Source organism: Xenopus laevis, chromosome 4L (genome assembly GCF_017654675.1).
Source record: "Xenopus laevis strain J_2021 chromosome 4L, Xenopus_laevis_v10.1, whole genome shotgun sequence".
In the NCBI taxonomy this organism is placed as follows: Eukaryota; Metazoa; Chordata; class Amphibia; order Anura; family Pipidae; genus Xenopus; species Xenopus laevis.
The window spans coordinates 27,974,878-27,994,400 of record NC_054377.1 but is presented as its reverse complement, the minus strand read 5'-3'; the positions used below and the strand labels follow the sequence as shown (position 1 = coordinate 27,994,400).

The 19,523-nt window shown below is 39.8% G+C and overlaps 1 protein-coding gene across 2 annotated transcripts in view; it reads left to right on the top strand.

Moving 5' to 3' along the window:
• Positions 1-19,248, top strand: part of eml3.L (echinoderm microtubule associated protein like 3 L homeolog) — a 51,798-nt gene extending 32,550 nt beyond the window's left edge. Inside the window, exons 10-23 of one of the 2 annotated variants that reach the window (XM_018257655.2) lie at positions 3,048-3,149; positions 3,228-3,323; positions 3,860-3,994; positions 4,225-4,363; positions 5,986-6,137; positions 7,109-7,234; positions 7,420-7,551; positions 8,203-8,270; positions 8,538-8,626; positions 11,353-11,561; positions 12,772-12,859; positions 13,218-13,316; positions 17,574-17,704; positions 18,005-19,248. In XM_018257655.2, coding sequence (XP_018113144.1) covers positions 3,048-3,149; positions 3,228-3,323; positions 3,860-3,994; positions 4,225-4,363; positions 5,986-6,137; positions 7,109-7,234; positions 7,420-7,551; positions 8,203-8,270; positions 8,538-8,626; positions 11,353-11,561; positions 12,772-12,859; positions 13,218-13,316; positions 17,574-17,704; positions 18,005-18,190 — 1,752 coding nt within the window. In that variant the 3' untranslated portion in view covers positions 18,191-19,248. Of the gene's footprint in view, positions 1-3,047; positions 3,150-3,227; positions 3,324-3,859; positions 3,995-4,224; positions 4,364-5,985; positions 6,138-7,108; positions 7,235-7,419; positions 7,552-8,202; positions 8,271-8,537; positions 8,627-11,352; positions 11,562-12,771; positions 12,860-13,217; positions 13,317-17,573; positions 17,705-18,004 lie in introns of those variants that run through there. The other variant, XR_001935243.2, reaches the window with a different exon arrangement.
• Positions 19,249-19,523: the final 275 nt, after the last annotated feature.

Below are 19,523 nucleotides of genomic sequence, written 5' to 3'. Positions count from 1 at the left end.
CGTCTTACATATATTTTCTGTGCATGAAATAATTCTAAATTTGTTCTGCCTTTCTTTTAATTTTAAATTTGTATTTTTCTTAACTGAAGCAATATGCAGATTGCATTTATTTACACAAGCACTATTAGAATATTGTTAAATATAGGTACTGTATATATTTCCACTCACCCAGCCACTTTACATGCACAGGCCATTCAGAACCACATTCCTGCAGGTACTCTGGGAAAGTTCCAGCTTTCTAAATCTGATGTCTTCCGTCATTCCTCCAACCCTGTAGGCAATTTTCCCATCCCAAATGTGGTCACGCCGTTAAAGAAACGCATACTACACGACTAAATTGGTGAAAAGAAGATCATGTTCACATTAATGTTCATAAGTCCAACAACAAACAATGATTACCACAGTATCCATCTCAGCTTTTGGGTGATAGTTCATTTCTATTAAAAAGAGGGAGGTCCTTTCAAACAAAGCAGCTCTAGCAAATGGTCTAGCAAATGGTTTACAGCTTTCTATATGTGCTCATGCAACCTCCCACAGGTTCAGTGCAATGTTGCCGCTGAGTTCTGCTGACCCCTCGGCCCACAGCACAACAGTAATACTAGTGAAAAGCAAGCTTAGAAAGCCTCCATATTATTTGTACTGCATTAGCCCGATCCCTTTATCACTGCTGCACAAGACACTTTTTGGTATGTGAAATTAAACAGTAAATGAATTTATAGCTGATCTCACCAGATATTTAAAGTTATATCAGCATTTTAAAACTAAGCTGTATTTGCTTATGATCTCCAAAGTTAGTAATATTCATCATTCCCAAGAGAGGGTGGTATCAAAGAACATCTAGGCAATTTTTTTAGTGTGGAAGTGCTATCTCAGCAAAAGTGTATCAAATAAACATGAATTATCAATGAAGATTCCTTGGATCCATGCTTTATGATTTATTCCGTTTATGCTGGTTGTCTCTTGGACCGTGCGATTTTGCTGCTGAAACTTGTGTTTCTCCCCCAACTATGGGCTCAGGGTTGCAGCATATAGGCCACCAAGGGTGTTTGTGTTTTGTCTTGTGGGCATGATTTTGGTTTTCAGGATTGCTGTTTCACTTTATATCCAACTAGTAGATGCATATAAAACCACAGGCTGCCACATTAAAATCCAAAATTGTGAATTTACAATACCAGAGGGGTAACCCTTGATTCCAAGGTATTTAAGGGGTAGTTCACCTTTCAATTACATTTTAGTATGATGTAGAGACATTTAGTATGATATTCTGAGACAATTTGCAATTGGTTTTAATTTATTATGATTTGTGTTTTTTGTTATTTTACTTTTTATTCAGCCTCTATTTTGCAGTTTCAGCAATCGGGTTGCTGGGGTCCAAATGACGCTAGCAACCATGTATTGATTTGAATAAAGGTGGCCATAGACGCACCGATAATATCGTATTAAAAAATTTTCGGCAGAAGATATGGATATCGGTCCGCTCGTCGATCACTTTGAAGGCACCCAAATGTCGGCCATTTTTAGTGCTGAATCATCAGATACAGGTAGAAATCTATTGTTTCTACCTGTATATCTGACAATTCAGCTCTACACGTGTGTATTGAAATGAACAATCTTATTTGGAAAGACCTTTTCCAGGAAAGATCAGAATTATAACGTCTATGGCCACCTTTAGAGTCTGGAATATGAATAGGAGAGGGTCTTAAAAGAAAGATAAATAATAAAAAGTAGTAATAACAAAAAAATTGTAGCCTTAAAGAGCATTTGCTTTTTTAGATGGGGGTCACTGACCCCCATTTGAAAGCAGGAAAGAGTTGAATAGGGCAAATAATTCAAAAACTATAAAACAAATTAAGTGCAAATGAAAAGTTGCTTAGAATTAGCCATTTTATAACATAACTAAAGGTGAAACACCCCTCTAGGGTGGTGGCACATGGGGAGATTTAGTCGTCTGCAATAAATCTTCATTAGAAAACCAAAGCGACGGTTATGCCATCCTGCCTGTGATTCACATTCTTGCTGGTGGGAAGGCAGAAGCGGAGATTTATCGCAGGTGACTAAATCTCCCTGTGTGCCACCACCCTTAATGAACTACTTGGCACCTACCTAAGATGGTTTGAGCTTGGCATGTAACTAATACATCCCTTTACATTGCCTCAACTAATGAGCATCAGACTTTTAGAAATATCTACATATCATATTTTAAATTACTTTATATAAAAGTTAAGTTTTAGTAAAAATCCATAAATTCCTAATTCCCACATAGAGGGTGGCGTGGTAAGATACATAGTCTTTTTTTAATTAAGTGCAGGAGTTCAGGAGTGGGTATACAGGAGACTTCATAGATATTGTGCGTTTTTCCTATCCTTGCTACTACCATCATTCTCCAGTGACAAAAGAACATTTCTGCTACAGCTTCTCGTGATAATAAAACTTGTTATAGTCAGGCACTCGAAACAGATAGAGGTTTCTCACAAATCAACAATCATCAGTACAATTAGCGGGACCCTGGGATACTTGTTTGTGAATTCATTTTGCTTTTATTTGGCACTACAGGTATGGGACCTGTTAACCAGAATATTCGGGACCTGGGGTTTTCCGGATAATGGATCTTTCCGTAATTTGGGTCTTCATGCCTTAAGTCTACTAGAAGTTAATTTAAACATTAAATAAACCCAATAGGCTGGTTTTGCTTCCAATAAGGATTATTTATATCTTAGTTGGGATCAAGTACAAGCTACTGTTTTATATTAACAGAGAAAAAGGAAATCATTTTTAAAAATTTGGGTTATTTAGATAAAATGGAGTCTATGGGAGCCATTCCGTAATTCTGAGCTTTTTGGATATCAGGTTTCCGGATAAGGGATCTTATACCTGTATATAAATCAATGATGATATGATAACATATATAAGTAGAACAGACACATGGACTTTACTCATATAGCTTTATATAACATATAAAGATAACATTATATATATATATGTGACAGTTATTAATGCATTTTTTGTACATAAATCTTTTCTCTTTTTCTCTTATCTTTTTTCTGCAGCCCATGGTGTATATATGGGATTCTTGCACCCTCCAGATATTACATCAAATTGGACTTGGTTTCTTCGAGAGGGGTGTGGGATGTCTTGCCTTTTCAACAGCCGTAAGCATTTTACAACTTTTACTAGCCCTTCTCAGAGTTTCCTTTCTCCACTCACATTTTTTTAAATGTTTCCTCCAGGACTCTGGTTCATTTCTCTGCGTTGTGGATGATTGCAATGACCATGTGCTTTCGGTCTGGGACACAGCACGAGGAAACAAAATAGCAGAAACCAAGGTAGAATGCGCAGTGTAGGTTGGTGTGTAGTCCATATACAGAGGTATTTAAATTGCCTATATCATGTGAGCACCTCCGCCTGCTGTGCAAGAGTAATTCACACACAAGCTACAAGAAATAGGCTGTAAGCGCAGAACTTGCTGCAGGTGTACTTTTATTGGCACAACATGTTTCAAGCCCCATGGCTCTTTTACACTTGACAGAGTATGAAACATGTTGTGTCAATAAAAGTGTACTTGGAACAAGTTCTGCGCTTTTTTATATACTGATGTGTGTGTGTGAATTACTTTTGCACTGCGAGAGTACAGAATGTGCAGTATGTTGTGTGGATTGTGTGTTTTCAAAAAAAGGGGCTGTATTTAGGAAAGAATGGATGGTGTATGGGCTGTTCACATGAATGTTCAATTCAAATAAAAAGCAACAATGTGTGTATGAGTATGAAGGGCAATCATTGTTTTAGGATGACAAGAAAGTTGCAGTAAGCGTCTGAAATGTTTCCAATGACATGAAATAGCAGAGTCTGTTTTATTTTGCAGAGCACTAATGAGCCTGTCCTATGTGTGGCCTTTAACCCAGTGGAAAGCAGTAACATTGTCACTGTGGGCAAATCTCATGTGCATTTCTGGACATGGAGTGGAACTTCCCTTACTAAGAAGCAGGGGATCTTTGGGGTGAGGTGACCTGGTACCTTCTGACTCACTGATACTGTATGCAGCATTTCCTAACTATTATTGCCTTACTTCATGACGCTTAATCCCCCATGCTTATTCCCCTTATCTTTTAACCTGACCTGTTTACTCTCACACATGCATCATTACTTTTATCACAATGTACCCAGCAAAGAAAAATTATTTTGGAATCTCCTTGGTTTTCAGTTATTTGACTTGTTTTCCCTTTGTAGAAATACAAGAAGCCACGGTATGTACAGTGTTTACTGTTTGATCGAACAGGGGATGTGCTGACTGGAGATTCAGAGGGTCAGATTTTGACCTGGGGAAGAAGTGCAGCAGATACTAGGACTTTGGGTAAAGGAGCAAAAGGTAAGGTTTCAATCTATACATACAGTAGTACCCCAATATTATGTACCCAGATTTAACGGTTTCCTGGAAATGCCGTAATTTTTTTTCCCACAGTTTTCAAAATTCGATTTTATGGATGCCATAATTTACGCTGTTTTGATGCCATCCACTGAAAAATGTAAAGTTTGGGTTCTACTGTACATGAAATGCATAAGGGTTATGGCTCATGGGGAGATTTGTTGAAGTTGAATCTTCACTGCCATGGGCAACAAATCTCCCGAAAAAGACTTTCCATTGAATATCATTTAGTAAAACTTAGTACTTGTGGCAGTCCAACTTAACTGTGGAAAATGTCCTCAATTTTATGATTTTATTAAAGGGGTTGTTCACCTTTGAATTAATTATAAGTATGATGTAGAGAGCGATATTCTTAGACAATTTTCTTTTTTTTATTATTTAAGGTTTTTGAGTTATTTAGCTTTTTATTCAGCAGCTCTCCAGTTTGCATTGTCAGAAATCTGGTTGCTAGGGTCCAAATTACCCTAGTAACCATGCCTTGATTTGAATAAGAGGATGGAATATAAATAGGAGAGGCCTGAATAGAAAGATGAGTAATAAAAAGTAGCAATAACAATAAGGGGCAGATTTACTAAGCTCGAGTGAATAATTCGAATAAAAAAATAATGTTAGCCTATGGGGACCTTCCCCAGCACTTTTCTAAGCTTTTTTTTGATCGAATAAAAATCCTTAGATCGATCGCTTAAAATCGTTCGATTCGATTTTTATTTTGCGGTAAAATCCTTTGAATTCGATATTCGAAGGATTTTACTTCGAGGGTCGAATTCGGGGGTTTATTAACCCTCGAAATTCAACCCTTGATAAATCTGCCCCTAAATGTGTAGCCTTACAGAGCATTTTTATTTTAGAAGGGGCCAGCGATGCCCATTTAAAAGCTGCAAAGAGTCAGAAGAAAATAACCATGGTGACAAATCTCCCTGTGTGCAATAGCCCTAAGTTGAAATTGTGTAGTAAACAGTCAATTCAGTTTAGAATTAGAATTTTTGTTATACGCATTCATAAACCTGACAAGGATCTTAATTTGTGTAGGCAATTCCTTATCCAGACCTGAATACATCTCTACATCTCTGTTGCCTCATTTTCCTGATTTATTGCATTTATTAAATGTTGCAACATGTGTAAATTGCTACCTATATCCCATTAAAACGACTAATATGCTTCCAGTCGGGGGCGTTGCCTGGAGTTCCTAGTTTAGTCTTTCTTTTTTAAACTTCTGTCTGTTTCTGACTCTGGCTGAAACATGCCCTGACTGTCTAGCCTGGCTTCTGGATTTTTATTTTTTTTGGGGGGGATTGGTGTTCTTCTGGTGAGGATGGTTTGGCTTTAAGACAATCTTATAATCAATTATGGGACATAATGCTATAAGAGTGAATCCCTGCCTCCAAGTATTGCAAGCCATGAAAGTATTTGGCCAGCACTTCTGTTTCAGCTGGAGAATTCACCCAAATTAAACTGACCCGAAGTGTACATTTAAAATAAAAATTCAACGAATGACCTATAGCAACACAATTTGCATCATGTTCATCCACACATTTCTAACCATTTCTTTGCTACTTTTTTTTCAGACACCTATCAGATAGTACGTCACACCCGGGCTCATGAGGGTAGCGTGTCTACACTTACCGCCCTTCGTGGTGGTTTAGTACTGAGCACAGGGGGCAAAGACAGACGTGTGGTTCTATGGAGCGAAACACTGAGCCAGTTAAAGGAGTGTGAGGTGAGGAAGTAATGGAAATTCAGTGGAGCAGTTACCTAATAGCATCACCCAGTGCCTTAGTAACACTACTGGCTTGTTAAATGTAACAGTTATGGCATTTTACCAAATAGAAGAAGAAGAAGAAGAAGGAGGAGGATTGTTTTTGCAAAGACTTTTCTTCAGAGCAATACCTCACATCTCAAAGACATGTAGGTAAATTTACTAAGCAGGCGAAAATTTGCCAGCGACGGCTTCGCAGCCATTGCAACACTTCGCCAGATGAAAATTTGCTCAGACAACGGTAATTTACTAAAACGTGAAGTTGCGTCCAGGGCTAAGCGAAGATGTGCTAGCGTTCAATTATGCCTAGCGCAACTTCGTTAGAGGTCTTCGCTCAGGCTAATTTGCATACAGCGGGAAATTATAAAGTTGAATGAAAGTATATGTTGCAGCAAATACATCACATTCCACAAGTCCAGGGAACCTTAATAAAGAAAATAGAGTTGTTATAATGCCCTACACAAGTCCACTGTATAGTTTATGTTCCATATGTTAGAAACTGTAAGAGGGATCCCGGTTACCCAAAAAATTTTTCAAGGACTTTTGTAGACTATCACTCTGAAAAAATGAAAAGACGCCCGCATTTTTTGGGACTCAGTAACTTTTTCCACTAAAATTATGATGAATGTAACAGAAGATTGAGGAAGATCTATGCACTTTGCAAGTCTGGCAAAAGAGGTAACGTTCAGTAAAAACTGCATCTTAGTGAATTTGCGGAGTAACGGCCATAGAGTGCAATGAGCTTCTGTCTCTTTCGCTAGCAAAGTTACCCCTGCACCTGTTAGTTAGAAGTGCCTGAAAGCGGTAACGCTGGAGAATCGTTACCAGCGTCACTTGGCCCTTTAGTAAATTTACCCCTTAGCTGTAGGTAATAGGGCAACAAACAAGCTCCTTTTGAAATGACTTTTCTTTCTGTTCTGTTTCATGAGTAGATACCAGAGCATTTTGGGACAGTTCGCTCAGTTGCTGAGGGCCTTGGAGGTGAATTACTGGTTGGTACTACAAAAAACGCACTTCTGAAGGGGTCACTGGAGCTTGGATTCACACATGTGATACAGGCAAGTTGATATTCATAATAAACATTGTAATGGTCATTTACCGCCACTCATTCATTAGGTGCTTGCGTCTAAGTACAGTCCTTGCATAGCTGCGCAGAAAGCCCACTTGTTTGTTTCCAAAATCGCGCACAAGGAAAATTTAAAATCAGGGGATGTAAAATTGAGGTGCATTTTTGTTGTTGCAGGGGCATACAGATGAATTGTGGGGTCTGGCTACACATCCTTCTCAGAACATGTTCCTAACCTGTGGGCATGACAAGCAATTTTGCCTCTGGAATGGTACTGAGCACACACTGAGCTGGGGGTGTGTACTGGAGGTAAGATAAACACATTACATACAAAACAAATGGAGCTCAGTTCTCTTGGTGTAGGACATCTATACTAACTGAACTATATGTATATACTTAAAGAATACATAAACCTTTTTTTTTTATCTCTAAACTTACTCTAACCTGTTGTTTCTCTATCACAGCCAGTTAAACTACAGTTGTTTTAGTTACTTCCTTGTCTAGTGGGAAGCTCCATGCCCCTTTTTGCTTTCTGAGCACTCTACTCTCCAACTATGAAGACGTCAAAGAGGTGCCTACTGTGCATACCTAATTGATTTCCATTGGAGCAGAGACAGTGAGCATGCCCAGTAGGCACCTCTTTGAGGTCTTCATAGTCAATGAGAGAAGGAGGACTCCCCCATCTGCTTTTCATGAATACAGCACTGGCAAATGCAGACAGGGATGTATTCATGGGGGGAGGGGCACAGGTCTTTGCACTTCCAAACAGAACACAGAGATATGCAGCAATTCTAGCATGGAAGGCAGAGTGCAAAGTGCAAAAAATGCCAAATTGCAGTTTTTTGCATTTCACACCCAGCCTTCCACATTTGTAAATTAATCTGTATGCCTTTCACTTTGGCAGCAGGCATTTTATTCCCATCAAGGTCCCACACTGTAAACCCTCTTGTTGTTTTATAGGATCCTGGCCTGTGTGCAGACTTCCATCCCAACGGCAGAGAAGTCTGTGTGGGATTGAGTACTGGAAGGTGAGTGCTTAGGTGCTTTTTACACTTAAAAGCCATGTTTTGTTATATATTTTCCTTCGACCATTTCTTTCTTTGATTTCGAAGGAGTCCTGCCTTTATTCTTTATAACTGCATGCATACCTGAATACTTTATTCAAGCCATGTCTTTTTAGCTCTTTTTCTGATCCACCAGCTTATTCTGCAGTGTTTCCTTCATTATTGTCTCTTTCGCTTTCTCTCTATTTTACCTATACCCTGTCATTTGACTCCCCTTTCTCATTACTAAAGGTGGGTGGTCCTGGATATTCAGTCTCGCTGCACTCTTTACATTCACTCAGATGGAAATGAGCAGCTGTCTGTAGTCAGATACTCAACAGGTGAGTAACAGAAAAATGTAAGTAATAGATATAGAAGAGAATAAAAATTATGTTGACAGCGATAAATACATTTCAAGCAGCACAGTGTGTAGTGAGCAATGTAACCATGCTGGAAAAAAATGAAAGCCTGGCACTTGCTTGGTGTACGTGATGCATGGAATTGATTTAGTGTTGCTGGTATTTAATTCTTTAAGCATATTGTAGCCCCCATTCTACTTGAATTACTGGCAGAGTGAATTTAGAACTACAAATGGAGAGCAACGATGGATCCTCGATCTTGCCATATATCTTTCTCATTCTCATTCATTGCAGGGGTTGTTCACCTTCCAGCACTTTTTCCAGTTCAGTTGTTTTCATAAATTCACCAGAAATAAAGATTTTTTTTAAATATTTCATTTTTCACCTTCTTATGTCTTTCTAAAGCAGCTCTGGGAGGGTGGTCACCGAACTTTAAGCTGTTGTAAATTAATACATTAATTGATATATTTCATATCTCTGTCCCTGCTGAACAGATTTCCTGAGTTTCATTAAAGGCAGCGGTTATAACTGATACTATATATAATCATACTGGTATAACTGTTGCTAATATTCCACAGATGCTGCTGAGACATGTATCAGCTAATGTAGAAAGTTGTAAAAGTTCAGACTCTACACCTGGATTACTCAGCAGTGAGCTGTAGTGATTATCCCTGACCATAACCCACCCATTCACAGGGCCGGACTGGGGGGCCCACCAGGGCTGCTGTCCAGGGTCCCTCCAGACCCCTGCCCCCCCCCCTCGACGCGCTGCCGCTCTCATGAGCTTGTGCACTTCTGCACAGGCGTGCACTAGGTTTTACGCCGGTCGCAGCAGGAAGGAGACTGAAAATAACGCAGGAAGGAGACCCTGCCTCCAGGGCCCCCACGTGCATGGGTGAACGCTTGCGTGGGGCGCAAACTGTTTCTTTAGGGGGCCAGCAGATCAGGGGAGGGGTCTGGGTCGGCAGGACCCACCGGGTTTTTTCCGGATGTCCCGCCAGCCCAGTCCAACCCTGCCTGTTCGCCACTCGACCCTAACCGGGTGATCGCTAGTATTTATACACCTGCCCTTCTCTGATATGACAGAAGGGGTGGGACATGCAGGCACGAAACTATAAAAAGCCATCTATGGAGGCTAAAGTGGGGAATAGTTAGGTTGAGGGCAGGATGGGTGCATGGTAAAGTACAGCCTGAACCCGCCAATGGCCCACAAAGGTTGTGCAGACATCAGCCCAAACCCGTGGGTTTCGGCCTGGCCCTCACATCACTAATGCACTCTCAGACTGAAACAACAGAGACAGGCACATTAAACTTCAGTTTTGGAAAAATGGTAAAAAATAAAATTGGAAAGCAATTTAAAAAGTCTTTATTGCTGGTGAACAATCTGAAAACAATTGAACTGAAAAACTGTTTGGAAGGTGAACAACACCGTTGACGGACACTTCATCTTGTATCCTGTAGAACAGTGGTCCCCAACCAGTAGCTCGTGAGCAACATGTTGCTCTCCAACCCCTTGGATGTTGCTCCCAGTGGCCTTAAAGCAGGTTTTTTTTTTGGAATCCAGGCTTGGTGACCTGGAGGAGAAGTTTTGGTTGCATAAATACCAGGTGCACTGCCAAACAGAGCCTCAATGTAGGTTGACAATCCACATAGGGGCTACCAAATGGCCAATCACAGCCCTTATTTGGCAGCCTAAGAACATTTTTCATGCTAGTGTTGCTCCCCAACTCCTTTTACTTCTGAATTTTGCTCACGGGTTCAAAAGGTTGGGGATCCCTGCTGTAGAAGAATAGTGTAAGTTGTATAATTTCTCAACTTCATCTGCTGTAATCAGTGGTGTAACTAGCCAGCGTTGGGCCCCCCAGAAAGAAAATCTCCGGAGGGGCCTGGCACACAGCGATGCCTAACCGGGCCTCCCTGTCCACCTACTCCCCATTCCCACGCTCGCCTCCTTCCCCAGCTGAAGGTATGAGAGTGGCTGGGGAGGGGGGATTTCTTTTCCCTTAAACAGCTATAGCTATAGCAAAAATTTTTTTTAAAAAAATCCCAAGACGCATTTAACTTTAAATTCGCAAAGTCTTTATTAAGAAACAACTTACCGATACTCCGCTTGCGCTCCTCTTCAGAAAAGGCAACAGGGCGACGATCCATCGTGAGCCGCTCGATTTCTCCTCCCTTGCTATCTCCTACAGTCCTTTAATTGTCAGCACAGACTGAGGTTAAAGGGGTGATTGTAGGCAGAAAAGAAAAATGTTTGAGATTTATTATACCCTGAGGCTGCAAATAGTCAGAATCCTAAAAATACTCCATCTTCAACCTGTCTAGATTCTGTAGAAGTCAATGGCAGAGGTGATATTTGCAATTTGAAGATATTATTGTCTGTGCTAGGTTTAGTTCGATAAACCAAACATTTCAGGGTTTTCCACCGATAATTCTGACATTTCTGGCGTCAGAAATGTCAGAAAAAAGTCGTGGTTTTCGTGCAACAATTAAAAAAAATCGATCTGATTTTTTTTGTGTTTTTTTTTATTGATAAATAAGGGTAAATCGTGGATTCTAGTTTGGACGAACTTTTTTAATTTTAAAAATAAGAAAAATTTGGATTTTGCTAAATAAGCCCCTTATAGTCACGTTTCATTTCTGTACCTCTTTTAATTCTCCTTTTCAACTGCCTGTTGCATTATTTAACTTCCCCCTGTGTTTGACAGATGGTACCTACCTGGCTATTGGTTCCCATGACAACGTCATTTACATATACAGCACTGGACAGAAGGACCATAGGGTGGAAAGAGAGTGCTCTAGAGAGAGCTATATGGAAGAAAAAGACTGTCAAGAGGAAGGAGACAGCCCCCGCGGAGAGGGTGACAGCATTACCTCTGACAGAGTACACCGGTATACACGTTATGGAAAGTGTGTGGTGAGAGACTGTCAACCCTCCACACTTCAGCTTTCTATCGCCTCCATTTTAACCTTTAATTAGTCACAACATTTCCATGTCATATAGTTTCCTTTTATTGCCTTGTACGTTTTGCTGTTATTATATTTTAGCATATTTCCTAACCCACCTTCCTTTCTTGTAGACCACCTGCATCTCCTACTTTTCCCTACCTCTTAGGGCTCTTACAGACGAGCATTTGAAGCTGCGCTCCCCTGCGTTCTGTTTTTATGCGTTCAGCCGCAGGGGAGCGCAGGAGTAGATGCATTCAGATTTTTTCAATGGGGCTGTACTCACACAGGCGCCGAACGCAGGAAAAATGCCGCATGTTGCATCTCAACCTGCGTTCGGCGCCTACATGTGCCTGTGTGAGTACAGCCCCATTGAAAAAAACTGAATGCGTCTAAGGCCTGTGCTCCCCTGCGGCTGAACGCAGAAAAACGGAACGCAGGGGAGCGCAGCTTCAAATGCTCGTCAGTAAGAGCCCTAAAACTAAACTATTGGCAGCTGTGGGCTGGGGCCTTTGTGCAATTGAAATGCCAGGGCCTATTTTGAATCCCACTCCAGACCTGTATCCCTTATACATGTAAATGTCGCTCTTCTTTGGCAACGGTACTGCATATTGTATTTTCTAAAACCAATTCTTTTCCCATTACATATATGTTATCTCTTGCTTTCTGTCATTTATTTTCATATTTATTATCCTTGCTGTCTACCTCACACCCTCAACAGCACTATATGCTGTTTCCTTGTCTTTTAGGAGGTTATTTACTAAACTCCCGAATGCAAAAATCACGAAAAAATGTATTGATTTTTTTTATAAAATCTGACTTTTAAAAAAATTACTAATTTATTAAACCCCGAGGATGGAAAAGTCAGAATCTGAAAATCCGGCATCTCAGACCTGTCGAGGTTGCATATAAGTCAATGGGAAGAACCCCAAAGTTTTCTGCGTTTTCTAGCAAAATTTAGAAAAAAACGTGAAAATCGGATGAAAAATCTGAAAAAAGTGAAAATTAGATTTTTCATGATTATTTTCCCCGCAAAATTTTTTTCAGGAAAGTGTATTAATAAATAAGCCCAAAAAACCAGTGCTGATTTGGTCAGAGTTTTTTTCAGAAAATATTGAGAAAAATTCGGACTTTGATAAATAAACCCCCATATCTTATTTTTCTCATACCTCTGATTTTAGGGGCACTCAAGTTTTATAACACATCTGGACTGGTCAAGAGATGGAAAATATATAATGTCCAATTCTGGCGACTATGAAATACTGTATTGTAAGTATTACTGGTAGTGATCATATTATAAAGTTACTCTAACACATTTTTAACACAGTTATGTTTATGAATGCTTCCATAGTTATTTTAAATAATGTGTGCTTTCATAGAATGAAATGAGTAATATTCTAGGAATTCTGTTTTTGTTATAACTGAGATTTCACTTTCTTGAAGAAAGAAGGGAAAAAAGTTGCTCTGTTTTGAACTTTTGATAAATACGCCTCATTCCTATACAAGTGAAAAGCAAGCATGTAAATATTCGTTAAATGAACTGGGGCAAGCTGTATTTGCACACTTTGATAAATATGCCCCAACGTGATCTTGTTTATGTCTCACTGTTTGCTTGTTATCTCCTTAGGGGACATTGCTGGAGGGTGTAAGCTCATCAGGAACAGGTATGAAAGTAAAGACCGTGAGTGGGCAACCTACACCTGTGTGCTGGGATACCATGTCTTTGGTAAGTGACAGTCATCCTCTCCTTAAAGGACCAGTAACATAAAACATTTTTTTTAAAAAATGGTTTTCTTTTTAACGAAAAAATAACACCAAGACAGTTTTTACTTTTAATTTGCAAAGCCTTTATTAAGAAATTTCTTACCGATTCTCCGCTTGCTCTCAAAAAACAGGGCGACGATCCATTGGCGCCGCTTGATTTCTCCTCCCTTGCTATCTCCTAAAGAAGGCAGGGAGGAGAAATCGAGCGCCGCACAATGGATGGTCGCCCTGTGGCCGTTTCTGATGAGGAGCACAAGCAGAGAATCTGTAAGTAATTTCTTAATAAAAGCTTTGCGAATTAAAAGTGAAAACTGTCTTGGTGTTTTTTTTTTTTTCGTTTAAAAGAAACTATTTTTTTTTTATGTTACTGGTCTTTTAAAGGTTACCAGATTATTTGAAAAATGTGATAAACATAACTTGCTGGGCTGCACTGATTGCAAACAGATTCCTTTTGAGTTAAATGCAACCAATGTATCCTTTCTAGTCCCTGATTTAGCACACAATGTTGCAGGGTTTACTTTATTTCTGGAAAGGACATATTCTTGTTCTTTCACAGAATGGATCATGTACCATTGTTGGGTATATTCTAGCTTTGGTTATTGTTGCTGTTTATCATTGGGGATTTTTCAGGTATGGGACCTGTTATACAGAATGCTCGGGACCAGGGGTTTTCCAGATCTAACAGAAAATCATTTAAACATTAAATAAACCCAATAGGCTGGTTTTGCTTTCAATAAGGATTAATTATATCTTAGTTGGTATCCAGTACAAGCTACTGTTTTATTATTACAGAGAAAAAAGAAATACATTTTAAAAATTTTGATTATTTGGATAAAATGGAGTCTGTGGGAGACGGCCATTCCATAATGCGGAGCATTCTGGATAACGGGTTTACGGATAACAGATCCCATACCTGTAAAAAAAAAAATATATACGTTTGGAACTGTGCCTCATTGTAGTGATGAGCGTATAGGGATTTCCCCGACCCGCACACGACCCTAACTCGCCCTCCCTTGGCCCACGCCCACTCGTGCAGCGTCTATACAAGACGAACCCGGAAACCAGCATTTGATGGTGGTGGGTGGGGAGAGCAGGAGAAGAGCTGCGAGGTCGGCCCGAACCCACCCGACCCGCAATGTCGGCCGCCCATCATTGCATATGTAGTATGTGATTTAATATTTCAGATCTTAGTGGCTGTTTTGCTTATATAACTTTTCTGTTGGGTTCACATGGCCAATTGTGAGCATTTTGCCTATTAAAAAATTGGATATAGGACAAAAGTGACTAGTTTGGCCTAGATATTCATAACAAAATAGACCTGCTCTTGTACACTGGGCACTTGAACTCCGTAATATGTTTATGTTGCATGCATCTGACTTTTGAATGTGTTGTATCAGCAAATTAAAATTTCTTCTCTGCGTGTTTATTTCTTGCAAGCTGCTTCTTGTATATGTTCCTGGCTCCGGCCAGACAGGTAATCTTTACTTAGCTGTTAAAAGGTAAGGGTAAAGCTCCGTGAGAAATCCTTTGCAGTACAGTTCAAGGCAAGTGTCAGAGATATTCACTGAAGGCATCTTGCTTGTCACTAGGGGAAATCTGACGTGGCAGAATCCATTGCTATTCACACGACAGACTGTAGCTGACAATTTGCCCTATTTTTGTGAGCATTACTTATAATCGACCAAATACAACATAATCAATGCAGTCAGACACATTCCAATGAATTGGATCAGCCCTGATAAATGTGTTAAAGGGGATCTATCGTCAAAAATGTAAATCCCCTTTGGCTTTGGGGAGTGAATATTAGCATTTTTCCAATAGCAAATAATTATTTTTTTAGGTGATCGCAGCACAATTATATCCCCCACAGCTTCAGCATCGCGCAAGACCTTCACGGCCACGGTCTCTTCTTCTTGGCCCACCTGCCTCTGCTAGTCCCGCCTGTCTGTGCTAGTCCCGCCCACCTACCAATGAAAAACGAGTAGGCAGTGATGGTAAGGCACATCGAGCAGGCATCTGCAAACTGTCACTGCCTACTCATTTTTCATTGGTATGTGGGCGGGACTAGCAGAGGCAGGCGGGCCAAGAAGAAGAGACGACCACAGGCTGTGAAGGTTTTGCGTGTTGCTGAAGCTGGAGCAGGTATGTGGAGGATATGATCGAGCTGCAATCACCTAAAAAACTGCTAATAAAAAATATTTATTTGTGATTGGAAAAATGCTTATATTCACTCCCCAAAGCCAAAGGGGATTTAAATTTTTGACCATAGATCCCCTTTAATTTGTTAAAACATTCCTGACTGGAGAATCTTTATCAAACCAATCACAGATCAAATTGCTTATAATCCTTTTGCATTTCCAAGATCTTTTTTTTTTTTGTTACTAAAATGTTTAAGCAAAATTATATCTAATGGCATACCTCCCAACTGTCCCGTTTTTAGAGAGACAGTCCCTCTTTTGACAGCTCAACCCGCAGTCCCTCATTTGTACTGGACAGTCCCATTTTTCTCTGCACTGAACAGGCAGAAAAAGAAACAAAATTTCTAACTTAATTGGCTTTTGGCAGAGAGCCCAGAACAGCCACAGCAGCAGATAAGATACTTTTGTAACAATTTCTAGATAAGCAAATAAGTAATTGCAACAATATAAGATAACAGGCCACTGGGAAAAGTTAGACTCACAGCTTAAAGGGCAATTCACCTTTTATGCAAAACTGTAATAACTGAAAAAAAAACCACAGAAATATGTTCAGACTTTCATAACCTGCAAAATTTTGTAAAATTAACACGGTAATTAGGGGGTGTGGCCATAGAAATGGGCGTGGTCAAAAATGTTGCAGTGCTATGTACGGCAACTTTTTTGTCCCTCTTTTTTTTTTTCAAAATGTTAGGAGGTATGTAATGGTGTTTGATACATTAAGATTATTTAGGTTTTCAACTACAGGTATGGGATCTGTTATCCGGTAACTCATTATCCAGAAAACTCTGAATTACGGAAAGGCTGTCTCCCATAGACTCCATTTTATCAAAAGAATACAAATTATTTCCTTTTTCTCTGTTAGCTTGACCCAAGCTAATATATAATTAATCCTTATTAGAAGCAAAACCAGCCTATTGGGTTTATTTAATGTTTATATGATTTTCTGGTAGACCTAAAGTTATGGAAAGATCTGTTACCCAGAAAGCCCCACGTCCCAAGCATCTGGATAACAGGTGCCATACGTGTATTTCAGCTCAGACATCATATATATCTGTCAATTAAGTCATTATCTGTCAAATCAAGACATATGCTGCAGATAGCCTCAGTACAGAATATATTTTTGATTAGCAGCTTTTTCGTGGGGCATTTAAAGGAGTCCTTATTATGCAATGTAAGTGCAGTGTAGTGAGGGTACATTCCAGAAAATTGTCCACATCTCAGAGTTGTAAACTGAAAGCAGACTGATCACAAACAAGATCACATTGTAGAAATAATATAATACATATTTAAAACAAGGATACGGACATATATGCTACATACACTGCCTTGATATGAATATGACAGCCAGCTAAGCACCATCTAAATTAAAAAAGAATAGGACATGGGAATGGGTACTCTTTATTTAAAACCATTTTTCTCAAGCGGACCAAATCGAGTAGGGTTGCGTCTGCTTAACAACCTTGTCAAACCAGTGGATTTCAAGGTGTATGTACAGCTTTACACCCAGAATATCCTTAAGATAAGACAGCTTTTAATGAAAGAATTATTATTTCTTTAAAGCAAGTGTAGGGGCTGATTTATGAAGGGTCGAATAGTAAAGTAAAAAGAATTTTTGGTGTCAAAATCCACGCATTCGATTTTTAATCACCACTTCAAATGTAAATTCTAATGTGAGGTTTATCACACCTCGACCACGGAAATAGTTCTAATTCTAATTACCCTTAAGGGTAAGGCCACACTGGGCGTTTTGGGGAGATTTGGTCGCCTGGCGACTAATCGCCTCATCTTTGCGGCGACCAATGTCCCCAAACTCCTTCTCTAGGCTAAAATGGAAAAAACGCCAGTTGAATAATTTGAATATGTCAAGTTTTTCTTGGAGGGAGTACTCAATTCGAATTTGATTAGATTTTTTGGGTTGGGACTATTCGATTAAATATTAGAAATTCGACCTTTGATAAATCTGCCCCTAAGTGTATGCATTGTTTGTCATCTTTCACTTTTTTAATCTTTGTTCATTACAGGGGTCTGGCCTGAGGGGTCGGATGGGACAGATATTAATGCTCTTTCTCGCTCTCGAGGGATGACCCTTGTCTCTGTAGCAGATGACTTTTGCAAGGTTCACCTCTTCCGCTATCCCTGCAATAAACCAAAGGTAACATGGTCACTGTCAACCTACACTACAGCGAATTTCCTAAGATTGAAATAAATTTGTACTATTACAAGGACCATAGTCTGAATACCATGGGCTATTGCACTTGCGCTTCTGTGTTTATAACTGGGTCATACTTTATCACATCATATACAACATGACAAATGACATATATGATAATGTAAAATTAGATATAAATGGCATTTGAATACCATGTATTTACAAAAATATCACAATATTCCTTCTTGTTCCAGTCAGCAAATTCCTGGAAGTCATATAACCCTTTTTCTTTTTTTCTTATAGGCACCCAGCCATGTGTATTCTGGCCATGGGAGTCATGTGACCAATGTCCGCTTCACCCATGATGACAGTCACCTGATCTCATTGGGTGGCAAAGATGCTAGCATATTTCAGTGGAGGGTAGTGGGAGGAGGCTACCTACCCCGAAGTCATTCGTTGTCATCGTCATCGCTGGAAGCCGCCCAGTGAATTCCAAAGCACCGAGCCAAAGCATACTGACAGAGTGCCTCCTAACACAATCACAAAGCAGCTATTTCAGTTTTAGTTTACTTAACGCAAAGCACAACCTTCTAACACACACATAGCAATAAAGATGGTCCTACTAAGTCAGTCTCACTAACCTGATGCCTAAAACATTTGCACAACTCATTCAGTAAAGATCAACATTAGCTAACTTAAAGCAACTAAAAAATATACACACAGCCAATTTACCATAACAAAATCATTATCACTTCTTAAAGTGCCATCATAATCAGTGGGTTACACTTACTAAAAAAGGCCATAAGGGTTTTTTGTACTGCCTGTAAGCAGGGGCGATTATAGCCATTATGCTGCCTGAGGCGGCCTTCTTTTGCCGCCTCCGCCCCTCCCCACGGCACTCACCTTTAGAGTGCAGGAGAGGGCAGGGGCGGTCTATGTCTCTTAGTGCAGAGATCGCAACTGCGCTCTCTGCACTAGAAGAGCCGAATTTCCGGGTTGAAAACCGGAAATTCGGCTCTTAGTTACCAGTAGCAGCATTTTTGCCGCCCCTGGCAACCAGGGGGGCGCTGCCGCCTGAGGCGAGTAGCTGAACTCGCCTCATTGGTGGAGCTCCCCTGCCTGTAAGTGTTACCCACTGAGTGGTGTGTAGATAAGTCCTGGCATTAATAAATAGTTTGAAACTGTAAAATGCAATGCATAACAGAGACAAATCTTCTTAACAAATGCAATTGTTTCTATGGCAGGATGAGGGGCCACACAGGGTATGGCTGCCTTTCTATTGTTACAATTTTTCATGCAAATATTATGAACATGTGAAACAGCAGAAAGTGAAGAGGAGCTTCAGTTCCTTATCTGCACCATTACTAGCCAACATGGTGCATCGACAGAGGTAATGTTCAAACCTCGGCACTCACCTCCACCATTCGATCATTTCGCCGGGTGCTAACCCAATTCAATATAAAGTCCAAAAATAAAAGGAAGCACTCACGGCAAAAAGGTTGTTAGAAGTTTTATTTTTGGACTATATATATATATATATATATATATATATATATATATATATATATATATATATATATATATATTATATATATTTCAAGAAGTCCAGCAACACAAGGATATTTGTGTATTAATTTTGTGCATGAATAGCCAACGTGACCGAAACGTCACGTTGGCTATTCATTCACAAAATGAACACACTTTGATTTGATATACAAATATCCTGGTGTTGCTGTTCTTCTTGAATTATTTGAATTATTTACCGTGCACCTAGGGAACACAATATCAGCAGGGTGCAGCCCTTGTGAAGATATATATTGGT